This window comes from Raphanus sativus, chromosome 9, assembly GCF_000801105.2.
Source record: "Raphanus sativus cultivar WK10039 chromosome 9, ASM80110v3, whole genome shotgun sequence".
Taxonomy (NCBI): domain Eukaryota; kingdom Viridiplantae; phylum Streptophyta; class Magnoliopsida; order Brassicales; family Brassicaceae; genus Raphanus; species Raphanus sativus.
Window position 1 is genome coordinate 33,744,751 of NC_079519.1, and position 13,989 is coordinate 33,758,739.

The 13,989-nt window shown below is 32.1% G+C and overlaps 3 protein-coding genes across 3 annotated transcripts; 2 read left to right on the forward strand and 1 right to left on the reverse strand.

Moving 5' to 3' along the window:
- Positions 1–3,680: 3,680 nt before the first annotated feature.
- On the forward strand, positions 3,681–8,788 carry LOC108827823 (protein NRT1/ PTR FAMILY 5.2). Its single transcript, XM_018601318.2, has 5 exons — positions 3,681–3,881; positions 4,517–4,734; positions 6,548–7,119; positions 7,445–7,843; positions 8,248–8,788. Exons 1-5 carry the CDS (start codon positions 3,767–3,769, stop codon positions 8,711–8,713), a joined length of 1,770 nt encoding a protein of 589 aa, XP_018456820.2. The 5' UTR covers positions 3,681–3,766; the 3' UTR covers positions 8,714–8,788.
- An 847-nt stretch (positions 8,789–9,635) lies between these two features.
- On the forward strand, positions 9,636–11,389 carry LOC108823889 (uncharacterized). Its single transcript, XM_018597189.2, has 8 exons — positions 9,636–9,889; positions 10,229–10,269; positions 10,361–10,441; positions 10,529–10,615; positions 10,717–10,751; positions 10,847–10,932; positions 11,034–11,099; positions 11,208–11,389. The coding sequence occupies exons 1-8, from the start codon at positions 9,823–9,825 to the stop codon at positions 11,240–11,242; spliced, it is 498 nt and encodes a 165-aa protein (XP_018452691.1). The 5' UTR covers positions 9,636–9,822; the 3' UTR covers positions 11,243–11,389.
- Positions 11,390–12,400: 1,011 nt separating this feature from the next.
- LOC108823888 (pollen-specific protein-like At4g18596) lies at positions 12,401–13,949 on the reverse strand. The gene is made up of 2 exons (XM_018597188.2): positions 13,592–13,949; positions 12,401–12,892 (listed from the first exon to the last, which is right to left on the reverse strand). The coding sequence occupies exons 1-2, from the start codon at positions 13,767–13,769 to the stop codon at positions 12,546–12,548; spliced, it is 525 nt and encodes a 174-aa protein (XP_018452690.1). The 5' UTR covers positions 13,770–13,949; the 3' UTR covers positions 12,401–12,545.
- Between the last annotated feature and the right edge of the window lie 40 nt (positions 13,950–13,989).

Below are 13,989 nucleotides of genomic sequence, written 5' to 3' on the forward strand. Positions count from 1 at the left end.
ATATCATAAGATCATCTTCAATGGTTTACTCTATTTTCTACTCTAAAATAGAGTGATTCTATAATAGAGTTGAAGTTTGCTCCAATGGTACTTTATTTTAGAGTAAAAATAGAGTGATTAACAAAAAAAATTTACTCTATATTTGGAGTAAATCTATTTTTCCTTCTATTATAGAATGAGAAATACAATATTACTGAAACACTTTTACTTTAAATTCTATGTTATAGTGAAAATAGAATGGGTTAGAGATTTCCTAAAAGATACCGATCCTTGGAGTATTTTGATTGAGCAAGAAGGGTGCCACAAATGATGCGATGCAACCTGTCTAAAGATCTTACAAAAAGAAAAAACTGTCTCAGGACTGTTTTCTATTTTTCTAGATGAGGAATATAAATATTAGAACTGGAGTGATTAATAGCTTCAACTTTTCATGTTGTGAAGGAGTTAGAAAAGAATCAACCAGTGTACAAGATATTGTCGATTGCAAATTCTGGGAACAGGGATCTGGCACCAGGTTCTTCAGTAGTTGGACAAATATTTGAAAGGGACAATTTACTGTATAACCTTAGTATAGCAAATAAGCAAAGATGGAAAATAGTACGGGTATATGAAAAGTATATGAAAATTATGGTCAGAGCCGGTCTTTGTAATTACCGGGCTGGAAGCAGAGCCAAAAAACGGTCTATTTATGTTCAGTTATTTAAAAAAGAAATTATTATTTAAAAAACATTATGTAGTGTCGACCTCTCAACCACCAACAGTTCGAAGCTTCACCATTACCAATAGGCTATTTAATAAATTTTTACCAAAAGTGGCAGCTAAAGTTGATATTTTAGTGGCAGCTGGAAGCACCCGCTTCTCCTGCTTACCTCAAGGGCCGCCTCTGTTATTCTGTTATAGTGTATATGTAAAAATATAGAAAAAAAGAAAATTACAAATAGAAATAGAAATATGAAAAAGAAGATGGTATGACAAGAAAAAAAATGTACTATTCTATCAATTGTGGCTACATAGTATAGTTACGTAAATATATAAGGATAAGAAAAGTGGAAGGGAGAGGGGGAGGAAAAATGTATGATTAATATTTTATTTTATGTTCGTAAATATAGTATAATAAAATATAATACAAATATATTATTTTAACATCACATGTTAGAAAGAAAAAATAGATATAATAAGAAAAATAATGATTCAGAAGAAATGATGAATGAATATAGAAACTAAGATTGGGAAGAGAGATAGAGTAGGAGATGGAGGAAAGAGAGGTTGTATAATAACAATTTTATTCTATGTTGTAAATAGAATATAACAAAATCTTATTGTATATATACATATTCGATTTAACAATATGTGTTAGTTTTACAATATTCAAAACCTTTTATATACAAAATCTATATTTTCCATAAGTATTTAAGAAATTCAAATAAGTACTTTTTAAATTTTTTAAATTAATTAAAAGAAAGAGGTGAAAGTGAGAAATGACAAAATAGAAATTAATACATAAATATCATAGTCTAATGATTGTTATGGTTATATTGTTGATTTTTTTGTTTGTTACGCGCATATCGCCAAATTTCTCTGTTTGAAAAGAAAAGTTTTTCAGAAAACCTTTTTATTCAAAAAAATATAAAAGCTTCATCTAATTAAAAAGACTGTACTTGACAAAGAAAAAAAAATAAAAAGACTGTACTTTTCTAATTCCAAAGTTACCACCACCATATAATCAGAGCTGTGCCTAAACACTGGCTTATGTTAAATAATTTTTGTAAAAATTTACAGGCATAAATATCAAAAGCATATTTATATATAGTTTATCCATAAACAAAATGTTATTGATTAATTTTAACTCGGTTATGTATTCACTAAATCGCTGGAAATATATTCATCACTTATTTTCATAATTATAATATAGATGTTCATTTTATTTTATTTTACCATAATAATTTGTTTTAATTCATTTCTTATATTTTGTCTAGTACTATATATCTTATTTGTTTATTAATGATATCTTACAATTTTAAATAAAAGTTATGTATATAAGAGTTTTGTTTGTTGCACGAGTTCTATGTTTATCAATTAAACATAAAATATAATAATGGAAAATGTATACTCTCAACCCCAATTAATTTCAAATTTTAAATATTTTTATACTATTTCATCATATAACCAATTTTTATTAAAGTATTTTTTATTTGGTTTAGGGCATTAAATTTTCTTCGCACGGCTCTGCATATAATAAAGTAATAATATGTCAATACTAAATTGCAGATTTTGTAACTAGATGAAATATCATTTTTTACAACTTTAGTAAATATAGTTTTAAAGCTTTTTTCGATTAACAAGGTCAACAAACCTGCCAAACAATTAAGCAATTAATATTAGGCTCATCGGAAAATTTGTTTGGTTTGAGTATCAGTTTTTTTCTCAATTTCTTTTAGATGGAGAAAATACAATATACATAACAGGGTGGACCAGCTGCGAGATGCGCTGCAAAAAAAATCTTTTAAGAAACAGAAACTCGCATAAAGATCTTAATCAGGAGCATCAACACAAGATTTTCTTCGTCATTGTTGACAAAGATTTTTGGACTCTTTATCTTGATTTATAGAGGAACTAATCGTAACGGAATTAAACGTTTACAGAAAAAACAGCTGGTGTGAAAACGTAAAAATATATCTTTGCTTCATATATTCAACAATAACAATGACAGCTAGTAGTTAAATCAACAAATATAACTCAGCACTACATTTAAAAAAGATGTAATCATGATTCGTAATGGACAGAGAAAATTGTAAGAAGATGCAGAAACTTAAAAAACCCAAACTAATTTGTCATTTATATAGTAAGTTGCTATATATAAAATAATTGAACTCATAATTAATACAATTGTGCATCTTCTCAAGCAATGTTTATTGGAATCATTTGCACACGTTACGACGAAACTTATTGTATGACCAACTTTCAGAATTATTTTAATGACAGTTATTATTATATTACTATTAAAGCTAAATCCAAATTAGGCCTAATCCAAATCAATGTTTACATGTGGAAATTGAAAAATGGGAGTTCAGCGTATCGCTCGTGAGATCTTTACCAACCAGTTAAACCTAAAAGTTTCACGAGTTGTTCATCTTCATAAGAAAGAATAAACCATACTTACTTATTCGTTTCATTAAATTACTTAAAGCATGCAAAATATTTAGTTTAGTAGCTTCCACGTTCCCTAATAAGTACTTCATTTTCTTATAATGTAAAATTTTGTTATTAAATCTACAGTTTACTTTTTCTTATATGTGACGACTCCATAGACGTGTATATTTATCTAGACTAATATTACATGTCGAGCAATATTCAATCTCTGGGTCTTTTTAATCGTAGAAACATTCACTCTCTCTGCATATTTTTAAACTGTATATATATAGATCTTTTCATATGATCAAGCGAGGTGTATGATGAGAAGACAAGTCATGGTGCTAAGCCAGCAGATAATAGTTATTTGCTAATCAATGCAATTAGATAGTCGAATTTACTTAAACATCGCCCAATTGGATTATATATTTATATAAATTGTGAATATTTTAATTAGTCTTCAGTCAGTAATTATTTTATGTACTATGTCAAAAGATTCTCTTTATCTAAATGAGCCAGCATCTCTTTGTATATAAATGAGACAAAAGTGCCGACTCTCTTCACACAAATATCCACATTAAAAGAATACACAGAAACTATCAAACAAAGAAAAAAAATATAGAGAGGAGAGAGAGAAATGACAGTAGAAGAGGTAGGAGATGATTACACTAAAGATGGAACTGTTGACCTTCGTGGTAATCCTGTTCGAAGATCCATTAGAGGTCGATGGAAAGCTTGTTCCTTCGTTGTCGGTATTTATTCTTTCATTTCTATTAGTTCTTTTGTTTCCAAATATATATACAATTAAGTAGATTAAACTCATGATTGTGCGTTTATTTTAACACAATTTTTTATTTCCAATGTTTTAGAGATGATGGTATAAGAATAAGTATTATCTTTAAATCTGCCATGAGTCTCGGAAACTTTTCAATGGTGACGAGAGAAAGTAAAGATATGTGACGTATCTTATCCGATTTAGAAAGTTACATGTGATAAATTTGAGGTCATAAAATATCATCAGCTTATTTATTTTTTCATATGAATATTGATCTGCAACACTAGAAACTCACTAGCAGTATCAAGAATTAGAAGGACATTAACTCAAAATTAACAAGATAAGCTAAAAATTAATTAGTGGTCAACGTAAAATGATAGTTCATATATTCATTGTTTCATGATTTCCTAGTTTCTTTTTATAAATTCCTTTTGACATTCAATGATAACATATAAATTATTAGGAAAAAATATTTATAGATTAGTTTTTTTTTTCTAAATAGATTAGTTTCACACACTTTTTTCATCAGAAAGTTTCTCTTATAATCTCATTAGTCGTTAGTTTGTTTGATATTCCTTCAATATTAACTAATGAAATGTTATAATATGCTAGTCTACGAGGTATTTGAACGTATGGCTTATTACGGGATATCAAGCAACCTGGTGATCTACATGACTACTAAACTGCACCAAGGAACAGTCAAGTCGTCAAACAATGTGACTAACTGGGTTGGGACTAGTTGGCTCACTCCCATCTTAGGTGCTTATGTCGCAGACGCTCATCTCGGTCGCTATATTACTTTCGTCATTTCCTGTGCTATCTATTTTTCGGTATGCATCTTCTTCTGTAGCCAATCAAAGCACACAAACGCTAACTATTTGATGCCAATATTAAAGTCGTGACCACTAGAGAACCAAATTAGGTTAGCATGCTCAAAAACGTATATCTAGGCGTGGGAACCTAAAAACGTGACGATTCATGAATATGATTTTCTTGCCAACAGTATGATTTGTGGACAGTTTTCACGGATCACTCTCTTTCACATTGCATGTTTGTCATATTTTGAAAATTAAAATCAACGGCATGCCAGCTCACATATAAAATATACTAATGAATAGTTTATATGCAGCAACTTGATTTTCGTTTTTTAATGTCGGAGGCAGAAAAATAATTGACAAGTTGGTTAAGCATTGTGATTGGCCTCATGGCAGTGTGGTGACTGGTTGGAGTGTCAAACATAGGGTTATAACTTTGAAGGGAACTTGATACACTGCTTAAAAAAATATTAACATTTAAAAAAAAATATTAACAAGTCACACTATTATAGTATGCTCATTTTATACGTTTTAGCCAGAGCTCCAGCTCAACATGGCAAATAATTATACCCTTTTAGTAACAATATTTTAGAATATTAGTAATATTCAAAATATGATTTTTTGTTTAAGAAATACTAGCTAATGTTCTTAGTATAATACTATCATCTGATAACTCAAAATACCACACCGTAAAAGAAGAAACCATACCATTTAATCTTTTTTTTTGCTAAAATGTAAATATTGTAAATGAATAAAAAATGCTACAAAGAAAATTTTAAGTCTAAGCCATTTTGGTAAAAAAAAATTATAGACAAGAGAAACTTTCTGAATACTTTTACTTGAAAAAGAGATATCTCAATATACCATAAAAGTATTCAGTATTTGTGTCTTTGATATCTCTTTCATTTGGTTGTGGATTAAGTTATTTCTCTGCTTCCATAGATGGTAGATGACTGTATGAACCGCTAGCTTCCATTTAATCTTCTTTTGTCAGACCATACCTTTTAATCATTATCCAATAATATATTAATAGAAAAAGTTGGAACTGTTGGATTCGAAGATGTACCTAAAGTCGTCGCACCGCTTGCCTCTATAGTAAGCGGCGTTGCTTAGCCAGAAGCCATTTGCTTTTTTTTTACTGTTCGGTCTTGAATATTCAATTTAGTTTCAGATAATTACCTTTGAAAAGTGAGTCAACCAGACAGAAAAAAAGATAAGACAAGGACCGGTCCAAACTCCACGTTAGAATAATATACCAGTTCAGACTTTTTGTTCGTATACACTAGAGAGTATGCATCCGTCTTTTCTTTTTTCCTGACTGAAGCGTGCCAGCGTAGAATACTTTTCTACAGATAAGAAACAATTGACTTTGAAAATCATTAGTACTCTTTAATGTCTTTGTCTCGATCGAAATTTATAGGAAGTCTTTCTACACACGAGAAAAGTTGTGGATCAAAACAAGAAACTATAAATGGACATAAATATTCTGAAGACTTATCTTTATTCCTACATATACTAAAGACTTTTTGCAGATACACAAAACTAGTAACAAATAATATCCTAGTTGCTATATATTTGCATTAGTTTACACTTACTATTTATAGACGATATTCTGTAATAATAACAAAAAATGCCACGATATGAAAACATGTAACAATATAATTTGAAATTTGTAAACACAAATACTGAATACTTTTACTTGAAAAAGAGATATCTTAATCTCCAGAGAAGTTGTGAAAGAGTAAAAAGTTACTAGAATATGAAAGACTAATTCATCCGATTATACCAGAGCTCCAATATAACCGGTTTAGCCATTTATAAATTACAGGGGATGTTGGTCTTAACATTATCAGTATCTATACCGGGAATTAAACCACCAGAATGTTCAACGGCTAATGCGGAAGACTGCAAAAAGGCTTCAGTTTTACAGTTAGCAGTTTTCTTTGGAGCATTATACACATTAGCGATCGGTACGGGCGGTACAAAACCGAACATTTCCACCATAGGAGCAGATCAATTCGACGTATTCGACCCAAAAGAGAAAATTCAAAAACTATCTTTCTTCAATTGGTGGATGTTTAGTATTTTTTTTGGTACACTCTTCGCAAACACTGTTCTTGTTTATGTTCAAGATAACGTGGGATGGGCCTTGGGATATGGACTTCCGACAATAGGTCTAGCTATATCCATTTCTATTTTCTTGATGGGCACTCCGTTTTATCGTCATAAACTTCCCACGGGAAGTCCTTTCACGAAGATGGCTCGAGTCATTGTGGCTTCACTTCGCAAAGCCAAAGCGCCGACGCCGATGGCACGTGACCTTACACACTTTCACGAGCTGCCTTCACTGGAATATGAGCGGAAAGGCGCCTTTCCGATCCAGCCCACTCCAAGTCTAAGGTAACGTGTATATTTATCCAGTTAAGACTATCAATTTGGTTTTTAAAACTTGGTATATCTCAAAGTATACCAAAAAGTACTATGTAACAGTAACGTCACTTTATAACATTTCAAGCCAACTGAGATATTGCAAAATTATACTAAATATACCCTTATTCAATCTCTAGTTAGCTATAATAAAAATTTAATGATTATTCAAAAAATTAAAAAGTAGATTAAATTGTAAAATCGCATTGCAAATTTAGAATGACATTTTTTTGAAGCAAAAAAGTAATTTTTAAAATGACATTCTTTTTGTAAATAACATATAACTATTGTGGTGCAGGTTCTTGGACAGAGCTTCACTCAAATCAGGAGCAACCCATAAATGGAATCTGTGTACTATCACAGAAGTTGAAGAAACAAAACAAATGTTGAGAATGTTACCTGTGTTGTTCATAACTTTTGTCCCAAGCATGATGATCGCCCAAATCAACACTTTGTTTGTCAAACAAGGAACCACTTTAGACCGTAAGGTCACTGGAAATTTCAGCATCCCACCAGCGAGTCTAGGCGGCTTCGTCACGCTCTCAATGCTCATCTCTATAGTCATATACGATCGGGTCTTTGTCAAGTTAACTCGAAAATTCACTGGAAATCCAAGAGGCGTTACTCTGCTTCAACGAATGGGAATTGGTCTTATCTTCCACATCCTCATCATGATCATAGCATCTGTCACTGAGAGGTATTCACTGAGAGCTTTCATCTTCAAACAAAAATGAAATATAAAATTTCGAGAATATTTTTTCTTACAAGATTTATAATAAGTTTAACATCATTATGATATTAAAATTTGTATTATTCTTGGAAATTTTATTTAGTGGTGATAGGTTTGAAACTAAAACTTGAAAATGTGCTATTTTAGAAATTTTCCCTAAATATTAATACAATACATAAAACTTACTTATAGATGTATAGGATTTACATTAAGAATATTGAACAAGATGTGTTTCATACTAAATGTAATTGACAATTTGAATGATCCTATTATAAAAAAACCATGTCATGAGTAACATCATACTAAAAAATTTATGGTTATGTTTTATATTGTATTGCATTAGTTTTCCTTAACACTTACTTTTGTAACAGGTATAGACTCAATATCGCTGCTCAACATGGACTCACACACCAAACTAAAGTAGAGCTACCCTTGACTATCTTTGCTTTGCTTCCTCAGTTTGTGCTAATGGGTATGGCTGATTCCTTCTTAGAGGTTGCAAAGCTCGAGTTTTTCTACGACCAAGCTCCTGAGAGCATGAAAAGTCTAGGAACATCTTATTCGACAACGAGTTTAGCCGTTGGGAATTTTATGAGTAGTTTCTTGCTGTCAACGGTTTCTGAGATAACGAAAAAGCGAGGAAGGGGATGGATTCTGAACAATCTTAATGAGTCTAGGTTGGATTATTATTACTTGTTCTTTGCGGCTCTAAATTTGGTTAACTTCGTCTTGTTCTTGGTCGTGGTTAGGTTTTATGTTTATAGAGCTGAGGTTACTGATTCAGTGGATGTGAAAGAGGTGGAAATGAAGGTAAATGATGTCAAAGAGAATGAGTAGTCTAAAAGTAATAATATGATGATATAGTTCTTTCAGTGTAACTTTGTTTGAGACTTAATACATTTAAATTTTTCATTTGTATTAAAAGTTTTATATATATACAGTTCATAAATGAGTAAAAGGTTTGGCAAATTAAAGGCTTATCTACTTAGTCTCGGTAAATTATCTTTCTTTTGACAGACACAGATTCATCTTCTTCTTCATCGTAAATTCCTATCCAAAATATATAAGTTTGAATCAAACTCAAATCTAAATATTCAGATACCAAAAATTTAAGTCTATTAAAATATTTTACCAATTTTGTTTTGAATTTAGTATAAGTCTTTTGGGTAGTGTTTACTGTAAAATACATATTCCAAAAATTAATGTTTTTAAAATTAAACCTTTTTTTAATTAAACCTATTTGATGGTTGGATTATGTTCAAGGATTAAATAATCGAATTAGATCTAAAATTATTGAATTATAAAAATATTTGCATTGTAGTTTACTATTTATCTTTTTATACGCTTTCCAATAATTATCCAACAATAAAATTTAATCAGTTCAAATATTCACAGTTAATGTTCCTCAAAAGTATACAAAGTATCTTAAAAATATTAAAATTATAAAAAATCTATAAACCAACCACATGAAAAAATATACTTATAATATTTTATTTTTAATATTTATTTATATTTTAGTTGTTTATCATATTTAACAACTTTACTTCTAAATTTCTATCTAAAAACTATTTAATCAGATTATTAATCCAGTAACCGTATTGAACTGCTCGGTCCAAAATAAATATCCGGACATCCGGTCCAGTTATAAAAACATCGCTAAAAACCTACTTGACGTTCTCGACAAACGCAGTCGTTTTAAAAAAAACTGAACAGTAAAGCCAGCTACGTTCACACAGTCTCTTACTACACCGTGACACAGAGGAACAAATCACAGTCCCCACCCACTGAAACCCACAAAGAATCAATCTTTTAGGGTTTTCGTCTCCTAGCGGTGACCGACCTCAAAGAGAAGACGAGAGATCCTCCTCCTCCTCTTTCGAATCGATTCGTTATTCTCTGCGTTCAACTCCAGTTTTTCCGATTTCAAAATCTCTTTCGAGAAAACGATGGGAAGAGGCAAGTTCAAAGGGAAACCTACAGGCCAGCGACGATTCTCAAGCGCAGCTGAGATACGTAAGGATTAAACGCCGTCGTTTTAAATTTGTTCTCTCTCTCTATACATGGTACTAGAGTCGGAATAACCATTCATGAGTTTTAGGGTTTTCTGATTGTTGATTTTGATTTATACGAGCTAGATAAGCATTGGGTACACTAAAAGTAAGTTTACGTTTTGAGGTTGGAATCGTGTTTTTTTTTTCGTGTTTCTTAGGATTAGGTTTGGTTTGGGCTTTTGATTTCAAGCTCTTTGAGGCTGTAATATTGTTAATAAGACATGGACATTTTTTAGATGTGTTTCAAGATTGAATTTTTAAACCTTGGTTTCTTCTCTCTGTGGGTTTTTTTTTTTGTAAGTTGCTGGCACTTCTGCTGCACGTCCTCGTTCATTTAAGCAGGTACCCTTTTTTGTTGTTTTGATACGTTTGTTGTTGATGATGATGTGTTTGGGAGAATTGATTTTTTTTTTTTTGGGGATCATGTTATCAGAAAGAAGCGGAGTACGAAGAAGATGTGGAAGAGGAGGAGTCTGAGGAGGAATCTGAAGAAGAATCCGAAGATGATTCTGATGTGAGTGAAAGGAAGAAACCTTTTTTTTTAAATGTTGGTGAGAGATAATTTATGTTTTGCTTGGTGGCATATGATATGATTTATCAGGTGAAGAAGAAAGGACATGAGGCTCTGATCCAAGTTGATAACCCTAACAGAGCAAAACCAAAGACTTTGAAAGCAAGAGACCTTGATGTAAAGCAAGCTCTCTCTTTGTTTCTGTGAATTTTCCATGTGCTATATATATATATATGTTTTTTTTTTCCTACTCTGTTCTTCCCATTTTGTTGATTTAGGCAAGTAAAACCACTGAACTCTCGAGGCGTGAAAGGTATTATTTCTGACACTGAGCATTCGAAATCTCTTTTATCATTCAACGTTGCTTCTCACAGGTCCGTCTTATGTTTTTTTTTTTCCCTTTTGAAGGGAGGAGCTAGAGAAGCAGCGAGCTCATGAGCGATACATGAGATTACAGGAGCAAGGCAAAACCGAACAAGCAAGAAAGGATTTGGGTAAAACAACTATAAATCTCTTTGTTCTCTTTCTTTATGTTTACTAAATGGGGTTTTATTGGCTTATCACATCTCGGGTCTGTGTGTGTGTGTGTGTGCAGATCGTTTGGCTCTGAGTCGCCAACAGAGAGAAGAAGCTGCCAAGAAGCGTGAAGAGGAAAAAGCAGGTTAAAGCAAAAAAAAAAAAAACCTTTGTGCGAGGCTTTTTGTCAGAATCTTTTCCTCATGTTTCTGATCTTTTTTTTTGTTGTTGTTGTTGTCTCTGTTTATGGCAGCAAGAGACGCGAAGAAAGTCGATGCTCGCAAATGAAAGAAAACTCCTCAGATGCGTTTGTCTTTACTTTGGTCGTTTTCGATTGGTAAACAGGAAGACCTTTTGTCTGTTTACTCAGTATTGTGTGGATCTTTATACATTTGAAAGTTATTAGCAATCCGGTTGAGAAAGCCATAAACAACATCAGCTTGACTTTCTTACATTTATATTAGATAACACAAGAGTTTATAAGAAGTAATACAAAATATAAACTTTATTAGGAACAAACAAACGACAAATATTTATCTCTAGATTCTCTCCATACTTCAATTTTTCTTCTTCTTGCTATTAGTTCTCATCTAGGTTCGGTCCAAAATAAAATTAAGTAGTCTTAATAAGTCTATAAATCTAATCAAGTTACATTAAAGCAAGCTTCACAAAACGCAATTGCAACTCTGCCATGTCTATAACCAAGCCAAACCTTTTTTTGTGTGAACAGAGATAACTCTTGTCATGTCTATCACCTTACTTACCCCTCAACATCCAACATGGAAATCCTAATCTTCTGAAGTGATTTGTGTCTTGGATGAGTGATACTCATATTACAAGTGGCTTGAGTATTATATGAAAAATCAAGCTTTCCCAAATTTCTGTCACCAAGAAATTGAAAATCATTTTATTCAGATCAATGTCTCAGATTTCAATTAATCACATTCAACGAACATTTCGGTTCATAAGAAGAATCGGAGTTTATGCAAAATTATTCCAAAGCCACCAATGGTATTGCAAGGGGTGATGTGCATGGTAAATCAGTCAATTAAATTGGATATGCTCTGAGCTTAGGTTAAAACGAAGTAACATGATCCAGAAACATGGCTCTCTGTCGCCGAGTTCCTTGGCAACGCGCATGGAAGAGTCAGAGCCAATGCCTCGACGGAGGAAAGTTTGAGAACCGCTTTGCACTGTTTGTAGGGATACTACTACGAATGCAAAACTTATTTAAAATTCCATCGTGATGTGCATATATAAATCACTTTCCATAGTTAGTATTACAATACAAACTTGCAATTGTGGGTGTATAATATAGAATTGTTCATTGTAAGACTGTTGGACTTTTGGCGTTAGGCTTTTAATATCATAGAATTTTTAGCGCCTGTAAACAAAGATGAGGCTTTGTAGACTTTAGTAACAACCTATCATTAGTGAACAAAAAGATAAAAATAATAATTTTGAATGTTTTTACTGTTGATGTTAAAACTCATAATGATAATAATTGGTAAACTTGACGGAAACCCCTTCAAAATGAAGCAAATAGAAAATCAAATCTCCCATTTCATATATAAATATTTTCTATCTTCGTTTAGAAAGTAACGTCAGGGACAATACCGAGCTCCTTGAAAGCAGCGGGACAGTCAGCTGACGGTGTCTTAACCATGAAACCGAGAGGGTTAACGATACGTGTCTCGTGAGAGACGATACCGTCATTCGCTGTTAGACTGATCTTAGCGGCGTTACGTAAGTATGCATCTTTGCTGACGTCACTGCAACCACTGTCTGGGGATTGCACCAACACGAGCTCGCAAACTTCTTCTTCGTGGTCGCCGGTTACTTCCATCTTGTAGCTTCCCGTTTTGTCGGTAACGGCTTCTTTGGTCAATGCTAGGGTTCCGTTTGTTCTGCTCCTGCATTCCAACTTCACTTTCGCTCCTTCACATATACTAAATCGTGTTAGCCTAGTTGTGTATATATATTGTCACTATTTGGAGTCTAAAGATACGTATTATAACCTTTTTTGATTTAAATAAAACATGATATGATTTGGAGTTTGTCAATGGTAGAATCGTTTCATGCCTAGCCTAGTTGTTATTAACTTTGCAAACTGATGTTGGAGATACATACTTGAAACAATTTAGTCTAAAGACTAATATAAAGTTGTGGTTCGATTCTGAATCGATGTTGTGCATCAGTTGACTAGGAATGAACTAATCAGTAGCACTTAATTTTTTAAACATATTACACGATTGATTCTAGACTTTCGTCCGGTAATTAATTACTCTAATGATATTGCTCAATTGCCTTTCATTCGGATTTAGAAATCTATTATAGTATTGCATGACGCTGCATGGATTCTTTTAACATGCAAGATAGAGTGCGCGCAAACGTAATCTTTTTTTTTTTTTTTTTGAAACCCGCAAACGTAATCTTCTCAAACTATTTCGTTATGCAAGTTTCAAAAAAAAAAAACTGTTTCGTTATGCAATTGTTATCAAACGAAATTGTTTTTGTAACTGTTATGAAACGAATTTTGATGTTTTAATTTTTTCTTCTGTTGACTAGAGGCTTCAATGTATTCACATCACACTTTCATAATTTATTATTAAAATACTTATTATAAATTTAATATACCTTCAAGGAATTTGCTGAGACGGGTAACGAATTGGACACGGCAAGTGTCACAATAAACTGATCCTTGAATCTGGAAACGGTCTAAATCATCAGCATCGGCGGCGGAAAATCCGGCCAGAGAGGACAAACACACGAAGGAGACGACAAAGAAAGAGAAGAAAAAGGCTTTGGATGTCATTTTTGTTTTTTGTTTTTTGTTTTTATTTGGTGGTCTTCTCTTCTTTTGGATATCTCTTTATAATAGCTTAGCTTCAAACAATAAACTGAGATATGTTTGAGAAGAGGACAACTATTCTGGTGAATCACCGAGCTTGTTTTATATTAGAAACCCGATTGTTATTTTTAGACTGAAACTAAATTTTGAATCGTTGGTTTGTAAATTTAAAATTAGTTTCAAT